Genomic DNA, 19,255 nt, shown 5'->3' with positions numbered 1-19,255 from the left:
GGAGTGGAGAAACCCGGAGGTGGCAGGTGCCGTCTAGTGTGTGAAGGAGAGGTTAGCTTGGAACTTTGCTTTTGGCACCCTATTGCAGGACGGATCTGGGAGAATGTGGAAATGACCAGATTTTTCACTTTCCCGTTTTCTCCCCCCTTGCTGGACTTCACCTACTTGCAAACAGTGAAACCTCTATGAGCAATTGGCTGTGCACCTGAGACACGTTTGGGAAGCGCGGAAGTGAGGGAGCACGTGGTGGAATGATTATTAGAATGTGGCCACGCTCTGCTGAGCCCTGACCGCCACTCCCACGCCTCTCTGTTTAAACAAGAAAGGTTACCTCCCTGGGCCACCAGCAGGCCAACCCCAAGTGTGACTGTCTGCACTTGTTAGACAACAGGCATTTAATTAAAACTGGAATCCGATGTGTAGAAAACATACATTTTTTTTCCCCCATTTCATAGCTCCCCAGGAGATCGTATTCCCTTCCGTCCCCTCTCGCCTCAACTCTCCCCCTGCCAAAGAAAAAGAAAAGAAAAAGGCTAGGGAAAAGATTATTTTTATGTGAAAATCAAAAATTACAAAGGACTAGGCTGCTTCTTTATTTTTGCCTTTGGGGCAGACATCGGCCAATAATGAAGCCTGTATTGTGTCTTCAGACCAGAGCCAACTTTTTAGTGGCTAACTTCCCATATGGAAAGGGTCTGTCCCATCCCATGGCATTAAAAGACAGCATGTAATGAATTTGTAACTGAAATCTCTCATCTTGCTCTTGTGTGATAGAAGGGGCGGCCTGTCTTCCGATATTTGCTGGATTTTGTGGAATCAGTAAATACAAAAGAACAGATCGTAAACCCAAGGTCCAAGTTGGAAAACCAAGCCACACAACCTACTGGTCACTGCCCCTCCCGCCACAGAGCTGTCCAGTGCACTGTCTGGGCTCCACCCAGAAAATCCGGCAGTGCCATCGTGGCCAAATAGATAGGCACTCTGGACAATTTCATCGGGTCATTGTCCCCTTAATCTCCACACTGCACCTCAGATCTCAGGCAGCTTCCGTGGCGCGGGCTCACTTTAATGGATAGAATCTATTTTTCATGAAAAAGCAGGAAATAAGCTGTCTCTTTCATAAAAAGATTTACAAAATGTAATCATTGTTGAAATATTCCCTTTGAACTGCCGTGTCCACGGGGGTCTCCGGCTCCCAGAGTCGTGCTTCATTAGAACCTTCTCGTAAGCAGCTCCAGAAGGGCAGGTACGCTGGTGGTGCCCGGCTTTGATGTCTTGAATGAATGAAAGAAAAGCACAATAAAAAAGAGCTGTTGATCAAGCATAAAATACTCTTTAAGCTGACAGAATAGCAGCGTTAACACACCCTAAGCTGCTTTTAGTTTTTCCCTTTTTTCCTCACATTTTCCTGTGCTTTGTGTACAGTGGGGGTTTGTATTTTATAAGAAGTCTCTGATCTATGTAGTATGCCATTCGCTAACAAAAACCAAAATAGGATTGTTTCTGTCCCACTTGGTTGCCTGACTACTCCCTCCTTCCTCCCCTTTCCCCCTCACCCCCAACCTCCAAGGCGTGCAGTTTAGCCTTGCAAGGCAAGGGCCCAAATGCCTTGCATCAACTTGAGCCAATTCCTTTTGTGTTGTTGGTTTCGCCGCTCTGATTTTAATACCGCAATTAAAGACAGATTTTTGTTTTCTCAAGAACTTTCTCTTGCAACTGGGGAGATGGAACTGACACAGCTGCTACTTTTAACTAAGAAATTATATCATTAAATAAGAGAAAGCCGCCTTGTAGAGTGATTGCTTTCCTGGGATTTTAGTTCTCATGTGGACCTGAAGGCCTGGGACATCTTTTACAATTAGAGAACCCATCTACCCTGGTTCTCTGTATTTGCTCCTAGCCAGGCATTTACTTTCCACAAAAGCTGATCAAGTTGTTGTCTCTATTTTATGGAGTCTAAAACTGAGACTCAGCAGTGCTCACTAGCTCACCTAAGGTTATTTTCACTAGTACGTAACAGCGCCAGGAATTTTGTCCCTCGAACTCCAGAGTCCCAGTTCTTACCACCAGGCCCACGGCCCTCCCGTAAGTCTTTGGAGCAAACGCAAGTGGGCCAGAGTGCAGTTTTTAATCCAGAAGTCTTTGACTTCATGCGGTAAAAGAATACTTGATGGAAATGCACGGGGAGACCAAGAGAAAAATGTCCTTGGTGAGAGAGAGAGACAGTAGGGCAAGCTGGAATCTGGTGAGAGAGTCAGACTTTGGAATAACAGTCAGAATAATTGGATTGTGCGTGTACTCTCGGAGGTACTGGATGGCTTATTGGGTAAAAAGATGAGTGTTTTCCCATCTTGAGGTTTGAACCAAAACGGAGGTCTTGGCCGGGAGCAGCACAGTCATTCTCCAGGGATCGGTGGTTTGGACAACTCCTCTGTGCTTGTAGTGAGTAGCCAGCCGTCCACGGTACAAAACTATTGCACATGCTACTGATGCAGTCGGCCACAGCTGGCTCCGTTGCGGCAACTCCCAGGCTGGAGCTGCCTGGGAGCAGCTTGTGGAGACTTGTGTGCCTCAAGGGAGAGTGTTTGTCATGTGGGGAGACATGGACGTGTGTCACGAGCTTGCTAGAAGCCGTCCATCTAGATGCCTTGCTTTGCCCTCGTTTGGATGACTGACGCCAGGCTTCGGGAACCCTGGACACAGCTTGTTCTCCCTTCCTTAGTTAACAGTATTTAGCAAGTAGCTTCTCTGCCAGCCACCAGGCCAGACGCTGGGGATGCCCGCCTGAGAAGACGGTCAGTGTTCTTAGGAAGAAAACAGGTAATTACAGTTCGGTGACAGGTGAATCCCGGGGGAAAGGCCCCTAGAAAGACCCCTTGGAAGAAGGGACATCTGATCTCAGAACCCAAGGGCTGACAAGTGTTAGCAGAGCCAGGGAGAGAGGTGCAGCCTGTGCCAAGGCCCAGCAGGGAGAAAGCATTTGGCTTTGAGGGATCTGGAAGAAGTTTAACACTGCAAAAGTGTTGAGTGCAAGTGGTGAAAAGATGAGGCCACAAAGGTACGCGGGGCCAATCATGGCCCATTACTGTTTTAATAGTTTCCTGTACGATAAACAAGTCTTGGTTCAGAGTTATTGAAAACAGGCTTTCTTTAATTAAGAAAATAAAATCAGACAAGAAAAATGACTGCAGAGATCAAAGCCCAAGGCTGGCCATAGCAATAACTCACACCTGTGTAGGGCATGTCACCGTTTTCAGAAGAAACCAGTGTAAATCACCTTTTCCCCCTGTGTGCAGAATGGTCCTCACAGCAAGCCTCTGAGGTCCCAGGTCAGGGGCTGGCTTGCTTGAACTCACATAAATAGCAGAAAAGGTGGAACTCAGTCCTGGGTCCTTTGGACACTGGATACTCGACCTCATCAGTCGACATTTTATGAAGATCCTACTTTGAGAAAAGCCACTATCTGCTGTCATGAAGGGTACAGAAGTCTAAAATCCAGCCCCTTCTTCCTGCTAGAAAATAAAGCCCTTAAGGGCAGGGACCATGTTTATTTTACTCATCGTATTCCCAGAGCCCAGCACACGTAGCACCTAGCACATGGCAGGTCCTTAGTGTCTGTTGAATGAGGAAGTGCTCCCGATGGTTTCTACTAACAGTGAGAAACTTGGAGCACCCTAGGAGGCCCTGCCACTTCCATGGCATTGGGATGGGGAGAAGGAGCGACCCGGCTTTTGGCGGATGTGCCCAAGACACCTCACTCATGTGGGCCAAACAGTGGGTCCATCCAAGGAAAAGCAGACAGCCAAAAAGGCTCAACTGGAAGAGTGTGACCCAGCAGAAGCAGCACCTCCTCGAGAGAGGATGCAAAATGGAGAGAGGATGCAAAATGGAGAGAGGATGCAAAATGGCGGCCACCGCTCATGCGGTCTTGGTGTATTGGCCGGCCGAGGCCTCGTAGAGGGCTTGAGGTTGGGCCTGCGGGGTGTGGAGGGCCTCCCTGTGTCTGCATGTTTCCGGTTTCTGTGTGTGGCTGTCCTTAAATAACCCACCTTGCCTGGAGAAGAAAGCCAAGTGTCACACCCAGTTCTGGATTCCGCTGTAACAGCCTCCTTCCGCAGTGTTAAACTTTGCCCTTGAGGCCTTTTGTTTAAGTTTTTAACTTGGAAAACAGACTGTGCTGCATCACAGTCACATTCCGCTCTGCCCTCCTACCACCGCCCTCAGCACCCTCTCCTCTTTTCTGGGGCTAAAGTGAAATATAACTATCTCAAGCAGACATTTTTCTTTCTGCCTCCAAAATGTCATCCCACCCTCTTTGTGAAAAGAGCGTAGAAAGGGCCTTTTTGAAAGTTGTTACACACATGAGAGTGTTTGTTGTTGACTCAGGAGCTGAGTCCATTGCCTTCCTCGACTCTGTCTTCGGCAGCCTCAGGACCAAATTTTGGAAGATGGCCTCTGTGTTCTGACTGGCCCCGTCAGAGGCACCGACGGCTGTTTCAGGCTTCCTGCTCAGGATGCAGTCGGAAAGATAGATGTTGTTTATGGTCCATAAAAATCCGACTACTGTGAGTGTTCCAGAATCCTGGCAGAACGGGATTCGAACTTTCATGGAGCCGTAAATTAAGGGGCGGGAAGTGTGATAAAACTCCTTAGAGAACTGTGAGGGGGAAAAGTCGCGCTGCAATGGTTAAATGAAATTTTATAAGCACATTCAGTGTGGAGCTGTTTTGCATTACATGAGTTGAATACCTTAGAGACGTCACATCTGCAGGCACTTTATTAAATCCTTAGTCAGCACTTTTCCAACCTGATGAGATTACTTCTTCATTTGACTGGAGAAAAGGAAAGCTGAGCTCTTGTCCTGGACTGCAGATTTCTTTTGATGTTTCACCTTGAACGCGGAGAGGACAGTCACCCCCTTTCCCTCCCTCCATCCCCTCCGCACAACCCAAACTGTAGATGCTGTGAATGTAACTGACTAATTGTACGTAACTGGAGCCTTTGTGGGAGTGTGGATTTATGGACCTCCAAAACAACTATAGCTGAAAGTTCCCGAGGAAAAAATAGATCAAAGCTCTGTGTTTACTTCCTTAATGTAAATGTATCAAGATAACATCACCCTGTGTTGTATTGTAATAGTACCACTCACTGCAGATAAGGGACAGAGATTCCTTTGTAGTCCATCTGGATACGGTAGGTTAAATTGAGGGGCTTGTAAAGTATGAAGGCAGAAGCCATATGAAACCTAAGCTTATGTCAGTAAATGTCTGAAGATGGTTTTCCGACTCTCCATTAATGCATTTTGTGGAACGTGTCAACATTTTCCCAGTGATTTGCTACTCAGACCCAACAATTGAATCATCTCAAATTTCTTCTATGTTATCCCCGTATGGCCCAAAAACAAAAATATGCAGCATCGCTCTTGGATTAATGTCCTGAAACTTGCACTGCTTGCATAACAGCAATTATAAGAAAATATCAGAGGAGAAAAACAGGTTTTTCCAAACGTTATCTTGTCCATCTGATGTTCTTAGCAGTTCATAGAAGTTTCTAGAAATCAGTTGGTTCATACACGTGTGGCTGTCACACTCATCCCGACAGGATTGTGAGGCTCTTCAACAACATACCGATCAGGAGAAAATTCAGTGAAAATTGATGAATTTTAAAATTATTATTATTATTATTAGAACTGTTTATCTGCCATCTCTGCAAATAAGTGATTTAATCCAAGAGACTTCATTCAAAAAAAAAAAAAGAAATTCCCTGTGTGGTTCCCCTAACCAACTTCCCATTCTGGAAACCCTTGGTCAAGTAGCTGGGTTAATTGTCATGAAGATTAGTGTGATGTTGAAATAAGTACTAATGGTCAAATTATAGGAGTGAAAAAGTTTAAGAATAGGTTTTGGTTTGGGCCTGAAAGGGTTAATTAAGGTTTTTTCACGGGTTATTAAAGACCCCCAACCTCTGCCTTCAGGAGTCATATTGACACCCACCACAGGGCAGCTCGGCTCCTCTATTGACATGTTGCTGGTCAGAGCACAATAGCCTTCTGTGTCTGCAAATCATTGCTAAAATCATCTCAAGGAAAAAAAAAAAAGTTTGAAAGCTTTAACGTTAGACAAAAGCCCAAGAGTTGCAGCGCGCAGCTCAAAAACCCAGAGTCAGCAACTTCTATTGATTAAAAACTAACCTTTAAAGTAACTCTGAGAGTGTGTGGTTAGCATTTAAATTTAAACATGTCATGAGTTGATTTGTGTGACTGAATACCAACTCAGAAGGAGTAACATTCACATCGCATTTTTTTTTCTAATTCCCTTAAGCAGCTAAAGTATTTCATGAAATGTCAATAGGGCAAAAAGAAAAAGGGGTGGGGGGGCCCAACGCCCGGCCTTGTAGTTTTCTTTCCCATGCAAATATCCACCCCCCAAAAGAAAAGTGTGGAGAGCGAAACACAATAATTAGTCCTTTGTCTAACTTTCCCAAGTGCCAGAGAAAGACAGATTAATTAAATATACAACAGTGTTGGTTTTTGGAGTGGGGGTCTTGCTTGCTGTATAGGTCATAAATTAGGCAGAATAAATACTTCAATGTGTTTGCAGCAGGCCTGCTACGTCAGAACCACTGGAAGGTTGGTGGGAGGAGAGCAGAGGGTTTCTTGCTAATGATAGTCACGTCTGGGTCTGTCTGGTTGCTCTTAGCAACCAGACATGATGTAACACCAGGATGAACTTGAACTTGGGGGACTTGAAAAGAGAACAATAGACCAGAGCAATCAATAAAGCCTATTTCAGTGAAGGATTACAGAGCTGCTCTGGGGTAACCTTGTCGGCAAGGCACATACTGAATAGTAAGATGTGTGAAGAAACTTTTTTTTTTTTTTTTTCTGCTTTGCTTTTTAAGAGAAGTGCAGAGGCACTGCAGATTTTTGTAGTGCCCTGAGGTCTCGTCCAGAAACCGTGGTGTGGAAAACTGCTCCCCCTGCTGACTCACCGGGTCCCAGGCCTTTGCTTCAAGAACTACCGTAGTGTCACATTTAAGAAGCCTAGAAATTTCACAACCGACTTAGAAAGTGTGAAAACAGAGATCGGAAGCGTTATTCCCGCACCCAGAGTTGGAGGCTGTTTTGGGAAAGAGGAAGCAGCTGTAACGTGGCCGGAGTCAGCTATCGGGAGAGGCCTACCAAAAACACCCACTGGAGCTCGTCCTCTCTCTCTCTCTTCACTCCCTCTCTCCCTTCTTTTGTCCTGTCAGATTTAGGCCGTGTGTATGTGCCAGGATGATTTCCTTTTGGGACACAAGAGGCTTTATTGTGTCCCTCAAAGCATGTGGTCAAAGAATCACGTCTGAAAGTATACAGGACGAGTAGTTTTTCAGTGTGGGCTAAGGCTTTTTAAACTCCTCTGGAAATCAAAGGCAGCTTGTGTGACCAGGAAATCTTACACCAACCTCCGAGGAACTATCGTGTAGCCATTTATCTCTGGGGAGCAAACGAGTCCTTACTTTACCTAATTGAATCTCTTCCACAGGGATGAGTCTTCACCTGACGGAATCAGCCCAAATGTAACCCTTTCTGATCCTGCCACCTTAGAGAATGCAGAAGCATTCGCTTGTGCTAGGTGTTGATGATTTTTACTGTAAATAGTGATAGATGTAGTGGATTTGTCGAGATCTCTCTAAAGAAAAGTTGGCAAAAGCCATACACTTTTTCATTTCACTGGAGAACCTGACTCTGATATCAGTCCATAACTGATCACTTTGTATAGCTAACAGAAAAAGAAATGCTGGCAGACAGAGTGATATATCACCAGACACTTGCTCAAAGCTAATCACCTGAGGATTTATGAAAGGAAAAGGTAGTCAGTAACTGGGCCCAGCAGGCACATAGAAGGCTCTCAATGAATTTTGAATAAACAAAAGCAAGAAGGAGAGTATGCAATGGCTTCATTTTTCCCTGGGCATTAATAGGGTAAAATCCTGACACGACATCTTAGTATGTGTCATTTTTGAATATATTATTTTAGAACTACTGAGCCAAAAGGCGCATTTTGCATCATAAAATCTTACACATATAAGGAAATGACATACAGGAGAAATGCTGTGGTGTGCCCCAAATCACAAAGAGGTCTGGGACAGCACTCTCTCCACTTCATCTCGACTTACTCTTGTGTCGCTACTGGCCACCAGTGCCTGTTAGACAAATGTCACAATTATGTCTTCAGGGCCTGCATCTCACTGAAGAGATGCTGAAAACCATCGGAGTAGCCATTCCTTGCCACACGCAACCTCTCCCTTCTCCCGTTTGCCATTCATTCAACTCTTCTTCACGGAGAGCATTCTGTGTCCCAGGCACTGGGCCGAGCATTGAGGATTGAATGAGAAACACGATGGTCAAGTTTCTTACCCTCCTGTAACTGCCCCCACCAGATAACAAACCCCTTGTTTGTATTTCAAGCAGACAGAGATGCCCCGTTTTGTAGGACATACTTGGAATGTTGGCAAACCCCAAAAAGACAATGAATTTTAATTTCAGAGGAGTAAGATCTGCTTCTGTGTTGCAAGATTTCCTGCTGTCTGTCACGCCTTTGCTTTTTCCAGCGAATCCCAGACGAAGGTCCTGATTTCAGGGTTGGAGAGCAACTTCTGAAACATGCTGTTTTGCAAATTGTTCTTCTAATTGTACTTTGCCTTTTGTCTTCCAGTCCTGGTACCTGGGATAAAAGTTGCAGCGTCCCACCATCCACCAGACAGACCACCTGACCCCTTCTCAACTCTGTAACATGGACGCAACCTCAACCCCGCGCGGTTACAACTTCACTGTCAGTGGAAGGGGAGAAAAACCGATTCAAATCAACTCGTACATGGAAACAGCAAGCATTATGGTCAAACAGCAAAGGCCATAACCTTTTGGGATTTGTTTTTTTTTTTAATACTTTAGGGACTGTTGTAATTTCTCATATGGTGCTGGAAATGGTTGGGCTTTGTAAAATTTGGAGTGTTTCCGTGGTAGCGTGAGCATTAGGCGAAGTGGCTAGCAGAGGACTACCCTTGCTCACTGACTTCCTGTTGTAACACACTTTCCTTACGGAGCCTGGCTGTTTCACAGTATTTCATGAATTTACCCACATAGGTGTGGTCCTCCTTGAGCATCAAGGAGGCGCATGGAGAACTAAATCTTTTGTAGTAGCTGAGATCTGCAATATCTAACTTACGGGACAGTCAAAGGGCAATGTTTTTCTGTAACATATTGGAAAAAGAAAATGCAGTTATGTTCCTTTTTTCTTTTAGTTTGGTTTGGTTCAGCAGTCAGCAGTTAAGTACATAACATGGCCCGCAAGGACAATGAATCCACTCACATTGCAGAACAATTTCGAAAACGGCAAACTACTGCTACTATTCAGTTTTTTAAAAGTTTTGAAATGCTGCACTTACATTTAAAAAAAAAAAACAACATTTTTTTCAACAATTTCAACAATGACACAAAAATTCACATGGAAATGGGGAAGATGGTCTGTTTTGACAGAAACTGACAGGAATCAATCAAAACAATCGAATTTTGAATTGAGTAAAGTGCAATTTCATTGGATAGCTAAATATCTTTGTAAGATAGAGATTGTTGAAAATTCTATTTTTGTTTTTCAAGTCCTTTCACCCCAGGACTCTAAATTATTGGGGTAAAAAACAGCCTTGCAAGAAAAAGGGGAGCTATTTTTGCTTTTTATGTTTTTTATTGTTAGACTTGTATCCCTTTAAAAACTGAAGGAAAATTAAAAAAAAAACAAAAAAACAAATCTAATGGTGCTTTTACCACAATATGTTAACTACATTAAATGCTAATTAATTATTTTCTGTTATCAAAGCACATGACTAAAATGAAATCATGGTATCTGTTAATTTTATAAGCTAGAAGTCACTATAATGGATTATGCCAATTCTGAAAATTTTTACATGTATCTGGCAACATAGGATTTATTAGTTATCAGACACCTCATTGTACCAGAGATTGTCCAGAAGTTTTAAAGACCTTTGCGTCCCTGAACTGGGCTATGGGATAATAATAATAATAATAATAAATAATAATAATAATAATAATAATGAAACCAATACTGACACAAATGCTGGTGCCCATTCAGATCAAGGGTACTTGTTAGGGAAAAAAAAAAAAAGTTTGCACCCCCAAATGTCCTGTATCTTATGTAAAAAACAAACAAACAAAAAAAAAACAAAAAAAAACAAAAAAAAAAAACCACAGAAACAAAAACAAAAAAAAGTGCAAGTGATTTTTCTACCAGACAGCGAAGCACCCCTTTGCTTCCCATGCAACTTCAAGAAGGTTTCCTATCCTATACATATATATACGTTCTGGTTGGCAAGCCCTGCTGATCAGAGAAAGTCTCTGCATGTTCTAGTGTTAGTAACTAATTTTTATATAGTTAATGTAGGATAAAGTAGAGTGCATTAAGACACAATATTGTAATCCCTACTCTAGGCACTTGCCTTTAAACTATGTTTTTCAGCCCTTCAGAAGGGTTCTACTACTGTCCTATACAATCAAGTAACTGAAATTCTTGGGAAGACACTTTGCTCCTCATCTTTTCCCCCCCGAAACAACGTTGTTTTGTTTTGTTTTTTTTCCTTAATTTGCACGAAAACAAAAATTCCATATCAATGTGCCTTGCCCTGGATAGCGATTATTTGTGGAATTGTTGCACATACTCCTCTATTGAAAGGGGTTTTTCCCTAGTCAAGCATTTGGAGACACTTTTTGTAAATGTGACTTTTATGTCAGCCATCGTCAGTTTCAACATCTAGAACTAAATAGGAAGCTAGTTGTCCCGCAGATAGGAGTAGTCTTTATTGTCCTGTATGGTCGGTGGCAGTGCTATTCTGAGATCTGTAGATGCTTAGAATATCAGTATTTTGGATGTTGCTGCATTTTACAATTTATTTGGAGTCTTCCTTTATTTTCCCCCAGATATATGAAAATATGCAATACCTGCTTATATCATGTAGAAAAGCTTAGCAATTATTAATTTTTCTTTTCTTTTTTTTTTTTTTATTTGACCAAAGTCAGTGCTGCACTTGACGCAGTGTGTTTTAGGTGTTTGTCTTTGTACTTTTTTGTGATTTTTGAATGCACGTGCGCAGGAAGGGCTCCTCTTAGAGAAGCAGTCAAACTGTGAAGCACTAAGCTGACCCTGCTTCAAGCAATTTTGTTTTTACAACTGTTCCTTTCACAAGCAAGCCTTAAAAAAAAAAAAAGACAACTTCCTTTTTCTTCAGCTCCCACACCCCATTTTTCTTAGCAGCCTGCAGTCAATCCACATTCAATGAGAAGTATATAATGCCCATTTTTATATGCACGTTTTTAAACTTCCAAGTTCTGAAAATTGTTTACTGGTTATCTCTATTTAAGGAAAAAAAAATAAAATAAAACATTTTGGATTTTCATATGTGTCTGATAAGTGGTTGAATAGTCGTTTGGCGCTGTTGTACGGTGTGTCAGTGTATGGTGTCACTTCCTATAGCCAGCCAGCATACTTTGCCTTCCCTTATAGCACTTAGCTGGGCATTACTTTATTATGACATATGTGCACTAAAGAAAAAAAAAAAAAGAAAAAAGAAAAAAAAAAAGAAAAAATAGCAGCTTTCAGTGCTTCACAGTGAAGGGAAAAAAGCCTAGACAAACATTTTGTCAGAACCTTGCAATAAGCCAAGGTATTACCAGTAAATTGGTTGTATATACAATAAAATTGCACCCTTTTTTAAACAAAACAAACTAAGCAATAGTTTGGGCAGTTTTAGTTGTTTTTAGTGAGCATGTTGTAGTCATGACTGCAAAGAGAGAGAATAAACTGCCCACTCAGAAGATATGTAATTTGTATTGTTGTATAGTTTTATTGATTACACTGATTTATTCTACCCTATTTTATAATGCAGGACTTTTGTAATGTTGTTTAAATGAGGAAAAATTTCTGTCAAATTAGTCTAGTGAAATTTCTGATTGTTCATTATAAAGGCAGCGTTCATAGAATTGCTTTTCTTTCTTTTCCCCCCGCCCCTTTGGGAACTGGATTTAAGTTTAAAACTTTCCTGTTTCCTTTTTTTTTTTTTGTAAGTATTTAAATACAGTTTTGTTTTGTTTTTTCTCTCAATGGTATAGCATATTCCTATGCTTGAGAAGTATAGGTCTACTGAAAAACCATTGTAAATGGACGTTACAGGTATGCTGTATTTTTGAAGGTATTTTGTTGTATTAAGTTTGATGAAGCTAAAATTAGGGAACTCTGAACAGATTTGCAGGAAAAAAAATGTTTTAAAGGCTTTAAAACATTAGGGAGGCAGTCTAGGGTGATAACGAACAGGGGTTAAGTATTAAATACAGTAAGTTACATTTTTGTTCATGTTTCATTGTCCAGAAAGCAGCAGGAAACTGTAGTTCAGTTGTGATCAAGCAGGAAAAAAGAAACACCAACAATATGAGTGTTTTGCTTTTTCGATTAAAAGCCTAGCGAAGATGTTTGAGGAAGACTTTGCTACATGGGGTGTGTAGACAGACAGACTGAGAGCTATCAGTCAGCATTTGAAGGCCCAGCCCTTAGCTCTGAGACACATTCGAATTTTTTCTCTCCCATCAAATGGCATTAACAAGATTGGCAAAGATAAGTCCCTCCAGTAAGTCTCCGTGTTTTTTCTTTGGGAACTGAAGTCAGAGGCACGAACGTTAAATCTTACTATTTTTCTCTCTATACTTTTTCTTCCGGCCCTTCTCCCGGCTACCAAAACGCCCCTTTCCTGATCATTCCCCGGTTCAGGCCCTCTCCCTGGTGCCACTCTCCATCCTCGAAAGCCCTTTGCTTTCCTCTGAGGTTGAACTGATGCTTCTGTTTCATCACACCCTGGCATGACAGTCACGTATTGTCAGCTCACTCCCCAGTCCCATCCCAGTGGTCAGGTGTGGCTCTAGGCAGGCCAACAAGGTTGCACTTCCCAAAGCTCGTGCTCTTCATGTTCTGACAGGAACCCCGACTTCCCAGAACCAGGGTATTCAGTCAGCCCCACAGGAATATGCAAAACCCATCTCAAAAAGTTTGCCTTTCACTCATTCGAGCCCCTAGCCCCATATGCTTTGAATTCTGTAGTTACAGTGTCATAAAGTTTTTACGAAACCTGGATTAAGAAAAACATTTTCCCCCCTGTGGTTTTTTTTGGGGGGAAGGGTTTCTAAGAATGTCATTTAATGTACTTTGCATCATGTCTCTGGAAATATCTTTGTCCATAGTGGTGGTGGTGTTCTCTCTTTTTCTGTGTTTTGTTTGCTGCTTTTTTGTTCCTCTCCTTCGTTCTTTCTTTCTTCTTCTTTTTTCTTTTGATAGCAGGCCTCCGTAGAACAAATCTAAACCACAACCGGCATGGTAATGTAAGGAGAGCTTCAGTGACACTCGCAACCACCCTCCAAGATCTGTCCCAAGACAGTCTCAGAAAGCTGCACTGCCCACCGGCTCGGCTTTCATTCCAAACAGGCCTCCAAGGCCAATTCTGTCTTGAAGTCAATGCATGTATTTACTGTTTGACAGTAAACCCGCTCTGCCTTCTTCACGTCCAAGGCTGTGCATCTGTCTAATTAGTGTCGTGTATGTTTTCCTTTTATTTTTTCCAATCAAAAAGCAGTGGGATGAAAATCGCTTTGATATATAGCAGGTAACATTGAAGCTATTCCATAGCACTTAACTGTAGTGAATATTGTGTCACCAATTTTGAAATCAATTTAATGTTTAATGCAAATCCATTACATGGTGCTATTACAGGCTGACAAAATGATTTACACAAATGTGACAACTTGGGCTCAATTCACTCTGCTTTCCAACAGTGTAAATGCATAGCAGTGTTTATCTGCATGAGAACTATGCACTAATCTATCTGAAGAAAAAACTATATCAACTTCGGTATCTACTTTCCGTTTACTTCGATCCTTGCCTTTTTGGTCATTGTTATAATGCCAGCTTTAGGACAGAAAGAATTATAAGAAAACCAGCATAATACCTGATATATTAAAATGTAGTGCCTGTGAAATCTGTATTATATTGCTCCTCTGAAGTAAGATTTTTCTACACCGGTAGCCTTCGCTGTCTGTCAGTCAGGACCTTCTGGTATAGGTGATGTAAAATAACCGTACAATATTAATGCATGCTATTCCATAATGCTTAGTGAACTGTATGAATATTACTCAAAGTTATGTTAGTCTTTTTTTCTGACTTGGTTCTTGTCAGCTAGGTTTCAAGGTATTTCACTGAGAACGCAAACTCTGTCTTTTCTTGATTTCAGCGGTTTTCAGTATTTTGGAGGTATACATTTACTTAAACTCAGTATTACTTGTGTTTTGTTTTTGTTTCTGTTTTCTCTCTTCTTTTTCCTAGGGGACAAGCATGGGTGTTTGATTTCAGAAATCAGTACCTGGTGAGATTTTCGTTTCAAAACGACCGTTTGAATGGCAAGGACTCTGCTCTGAGGACACTTGAGAACATTTTCGAGCGAGGGGCCTTGCCCTGGCCCCTCGACTGAAGCTGTGCCGACCCTGAGATGTTTTCTTAACGGACAGCATTCAGCCAGGGACCCATGCTTGATCCGTCTTCACACCAGACCTCCTCATATCAAAAGGAAAAAAAGAAAAAAAAAAAAGAAAAAACACTTTAAGAAATCACGTGGCTATTTAGTTTCATGCACAGTTGCAATATTTTCTTCAAAAATAAAACCCTGTACAAACTTTGGGCCCGATTCATAAGAAAAAGAAGTTTGCTATTAACACGGGATTTTTTAATATACTTTTTTTGGTCTCAATTTGAAACTACTTGCTTCCCAAATTAAAGAAATGTCATCTCATTTTTTCCCCCCTAAGCCAGCACCCGTCCGCCTTTTACTCCCCGAAGGGTTACGTCCCCCAGATCGGGGGAGGAGGCGTGGGGAGCGGATCCCGGAAATGCTCCGAAAGCTCCGGGGACCCCCACAGCCAGCCCTTGATGGGGGGGCGTTGTGGCGGGAGGGCCTCATCCGTGTGCCTCACACGTGGACCCGTTACCCCACTGGATTCCAAAAAACCACATTTCCAGAATGTTGTCTGAACCACAAGAGTATACAGTGGAAGTGCTACCTCTAACCTCACCAGAGCACCTTCATGGTGGAAAACACCCGCCAGGTCGTACAATGTGAATTTTTGTATCTCTACAGTGGTTTCAAGGACCAATCGCGTCCTATGTAGTGGGCCATTTTTCCTGCTATTTTGTCCTCAACTTCTGAAAATGACAAAAGCTTTTCTCCCCCCCTCTTTATTTGTGTTCTTTTTTTTTTAATTTTATGATTTTTTTTTTGGTAACAGTCTGTAAAATAGTCTCTTTTTGTGAGTGTGTGTGTCATAAGGCCGCCAGCTTCCCTGGGAAGGAGGTGTCTGCCAGCTCTGTCCCCTCTCCCGGTCCTCAGGCCACAGTCTCTGTCCTGAGAAGGCATCTGGCAGCCTCACCACTGAGATACTCACTAGACCTAGACTAGGTGCTGGCTCGGGTTCTAGGAGGTTCTTCAGGAAGACTCCAAGGCAAAGACACGACCCTGCCCTGCCCTTAGCCCTGACCTCTCACCAGAACAGAGTTCACCGGGGACTGTTCCCACCACACTGGGAAATCTGTCCACTCCAAATACCTCCGTTTTTTCACTTCAAATTGTGGGGGGAGGGGTTTGAACTTCCGGTGATGGTCAGAGATCTGTTGCGAAACAACGAACACCCCGTGTTAATAACTTGGTCTGAAATCTGTTTTTATGAGCCGGGCCCCCTGTGCCTCTCGTATCCTTGTATTGACTCTCATAGTTACCCTTTTAGTTTTACTGTGTTCTGTGAAAATGTGTAATTGGTTGAGAATCACTGTGGGCGTCCATTCTTATTCAACTAAATCTCCACAGGTTTTTTGAGCTGGTGTGGATTAGTTTAACTCTTGTATTCAACCATTAGTCTACCACCCTCTCACATTACAATACAATTACTGGAAGCAAGTACCGCATTTCCTATGCAACAAAAAAGGAAAAATAAAAAATTGCTAATGCTACGGCAGCTGTGTCATCATTTGCTTCACATCACACCTGGGTGATGGCATGACAGTTATGGGTATGGGCTGGAGGCGCCCCAGAAACTGGTCTCTTTGCACCGGGGAGAGTGTCGGCCACGCAGCATCGTCCACAGTGCTCTGATGGGCAATGCAGTGGTTTTCACTGACTTGGACACATCAGGACTTAATGCTTACATGGTGCTTACTGTGTGCCTGCTGTTGTTTTCTAAGCGCTTAGATCGGCTGTCAGCTAGGGCCCAATCGGGAATCAAATAAGGTCCGATAGGTTTTCCAACCGGGGCTCTGAAGCAGCCCAGGCATGGGTCACAGTGGGAAAACAGCCACCACCCCTGAAAGCTGGGGAAAGGGAAGGGAGAGACCGGGATTCCAGAGCCTAGGCGCCCGAGGAGAGACACCACACAGCTGATATTTGGGTGGTCATGCATGAGGATGGGGACAGCACGTGGCTGGTACCCAGACCGAGGAAGAGACATTGGGTGTTCGTGCTAGAAGCCAAGGGGAGGAAGCCCAGGGTACTGGGACTCCTAAGAAAGTGAGGTGTGGCTAGTGCCAGGGTGCTGGAGGGAGCAGGGATTGCTGGTCAGTTGTCTGCTGCTGTGGCATTGTGAATAGGAACTGAAACCAGAAGGAAGTCCTTGTACGCCCTTGCTCCTCCTCCTAGGCTCTGCCAGTGTCGCTCATGGGTTGGGGCTAACCGTAGCCATCTGGCAAGGGAGTCTGGAAAATGTAAGGAGAACCAGTCTCAGCCCCACAGAGCAGAGGGGAGAAAGGTGCGCTTGGAGAACAGGCAATACATAAATAAGCAATATGCATTGCTCAGTCCATGTGGATCTCATGACCACCCTATGAGATAGGCACTATTTTTATCCCCTGTTACAGATGAGGAAACTGAGGCAGGGGGAGATTAAATCATTTACCTGAGGCTATATGGAGAATAATTGGCAAGAGTGGGATTTGAATCCAAGAAGTCTGGCCCCAAGTGCCAGCCTACCATCCCTACACTATATTGACTTAGTTATTCAATAAATATGTATCAAGTGCCTACTATGCTCCAGAGATTATGCCAGGGGCTGGAAATAATAAGTAAAGACTGGCCATTCGTGTGTGTGAAGAATACAGTCTAGTGGGCAAAATAAACGATTCAAATCAATACAGCAGCAAAGGTAAGCACTGAGTTGTGATGAGTGCTATGACGTACACACATTGCTGTGAAAGCCCCATGACTAGGACAACTGGGTAAAAGGGGGAAGAAAGAACATTCTGGGTTGTAGAAACAGAATGCACAAGGGGCCTGAGTTGAAGGGAGCTCAGCACCCATGAGGGACTGGAAGAAGGCCTGTTCGGATGAAGAGGAAAAAGAAGATCAGTGATAGAAAATGAAACTTGAGGCCGGGTGTGGTGGCTCATGTCTGTAATTCCAGCACTTTGGGAGGCTGAGGCGGGAGGATTGCTTGAGCGCAGGAGTTTGAGCCCAAGCTGGGCAACGTGGCAAGACCTCGTCTCCATTTTTTAAAAAAATGGAAAACATCAGCTGGGCGTGGTGGTGCACTCCTGTAGTCCCAGTGACTTGGGAGACTGAGGTGGAAAGATAGCCCAAACCCAAGAGGTCAAGGCTGCAGTGGCCATGCTCATGCCACTGCACTCCAGCCTGGGTGCCAGACCCTGACTCAAAACGAGAGAGAAAGAGGGAAAGGAAAAAAAGGAAAGAAGAAGGAAGGGAGGAAGGGAAAAAGGAAGGAAGGAAGGACGGAAAGGAAAAGAAAAAGGGAGAAAGAAAAGGGGAAGGGAAAGGAAGGGGGGGAGAGAGAGAGAGAAGGAAAGGAGGAGAAAATGAAACTTGATATTTAGGTCAAGACACTGCAGGGCCTTGCAGGCATGTGAGGGACTTCTGTCCTACCTCCTAAGAGCTTTAGAGACCACGTATCAGCCAGATTAGCCTAGGTGTGTGCTGTCATACAAACAAGTCCAAGATCTCAGTAAGGGTTGACATCTTCTTTGACGTGCCTGTCAAGGGTCGCCTGGGCCTGTGCAGAGGACCTACTCATTCCAGGAACCAGGGCGAAAAACAGCTGCCATCTGGACCGTTGCTGGACGTTTCAGCAAGACACACGCTGGCTTTTAACAATCCCAACTGGGACTGACACATGCCACTCTGCTCACATTTCACTGACCAGGGCAAGTCCGAGGGCCATGCCAAGGCTTCGCAGGACCTGGAAGGAGACACCCCCCTCAAGGAGGGCTAGAGAACGTCCCTGCGGACTCGGTGAGGAGAGGAGAGAGCCTGGGGTGGCGTGGAGACCGACTGAGTGGAGAGGGCCCATGAGAAAGCGGTTGCAGCAATCACAGAAATGCCATCCGCCCGGGCGTGGGGCCCGTGACGGAGGGGGAGGGACGTGGGCAGACGAGAGAGATGAGTGAGGATATTAATAGCTCCCACGTAGCGAGTGCTCTCATGTGCCAAGAGCTATGGGTGGTTTCTCCCATTACATCTAACACGTTCTCTCTTCTTAGTGTAGCTCTCGGAAAGGTATAGTCAGCCCCAAAACACATTGCTGACTCAAGTGAATAGAGCAATGTCGCACGTAGTCGCCTTAGAGTTGCAGTTAGGCCAAATCAGTCACTATCTTATCTTGGCTTTTATTATTTGGGGTTTAAAAAATTGGAATGAAAGTCAGCCAACACCACCCCTTTGCTGACAAGCTCCGTGGCAGGTGGTGTGCGGATACAGGGCTGGGAGAAGGCAAGGTAGTGATCAAAACCATGAACTCAGGCACCAGACTCCCTGGGTCGAATCCTGGCTCTGCATTTTGTTAACTCTGCGATGTAAGCAAGGGTCTCAGTTTCCCCACTGGTAAGATGGAAATCATCACAACAGCATCTAACTACTTCACAGGGCTGTTGTGGATATTTGAGGAGTTAAAATGTGTCAAGTGGTTACCAGTGGACCTTGGCACGTTGTAAATGCTATGGTAATGCTCTAACTGGATAAATGATCCCAAAACATGGACATAAGGCTTTCTTTCTGTCAGTGCACTGATAGTGTAAGCCTTCTTCCTGATCATTTGTGGATGAATTCTGAAAACTTTCAGCTACCACTTGTCTCGACTAAGTAGAAATAAGTGGCATAAAAATGAGTCCAGCAATCG

At 43.8% G+C, this 19,255-nt stretch overlaps 1 protein-coding gene across 3 annotated transcripts in view; it reads left to right on the top strand.

Moving 5' to 3' along the window:
* Positions 1 to 16,088, top strand: part of NFIA (nuclear factor I A) — a 375,784-nt gene extending 359,696 nt beyond the window's left edge. Inside the window, exon 12 of one of the 3 annotated variants that reach the window (XM_021715778.1) lies at positions 8,700 to 16,088. In XM_021715778.1, coding sequence (XP_021571453.1) covers positions 8,700 to 8,717 — 18 coding nt within the window. In that variant the 3' untranslated portion in view covers positions 8,718 to 16,088. The remainder of the gene's footprint in view (positions 1 to 8,699) is intronic. The other 2 variants (XM_008064535.2, XM_008064534.2) reach the window with 2 other exon arrangements.
* Positions 16,089 to 19,255: the final 3,167 nt, after the last annotated feature.

The sequence above is a fragment of the Carlito syrichta genome, unplaced genomic scaffold (assembly GCF_000164805.1).
Source record: "Carlito syrichta isolate Samal-C Ts95f unplaced genomic scaffold, Tarsius_syrichta-2.0.1 Scaffold307669, whole genome shotgun sequence".
NCBI lineage: Eukaryota > Metazoa > Chordata > Mammalia > Primates > Tarsiidae > Carlito > Carlito syrichta.
Note: the sequence above shows the minus strand (reverse complement) of the source record. Positions and strands in the feature narration are given on the sequence as shown.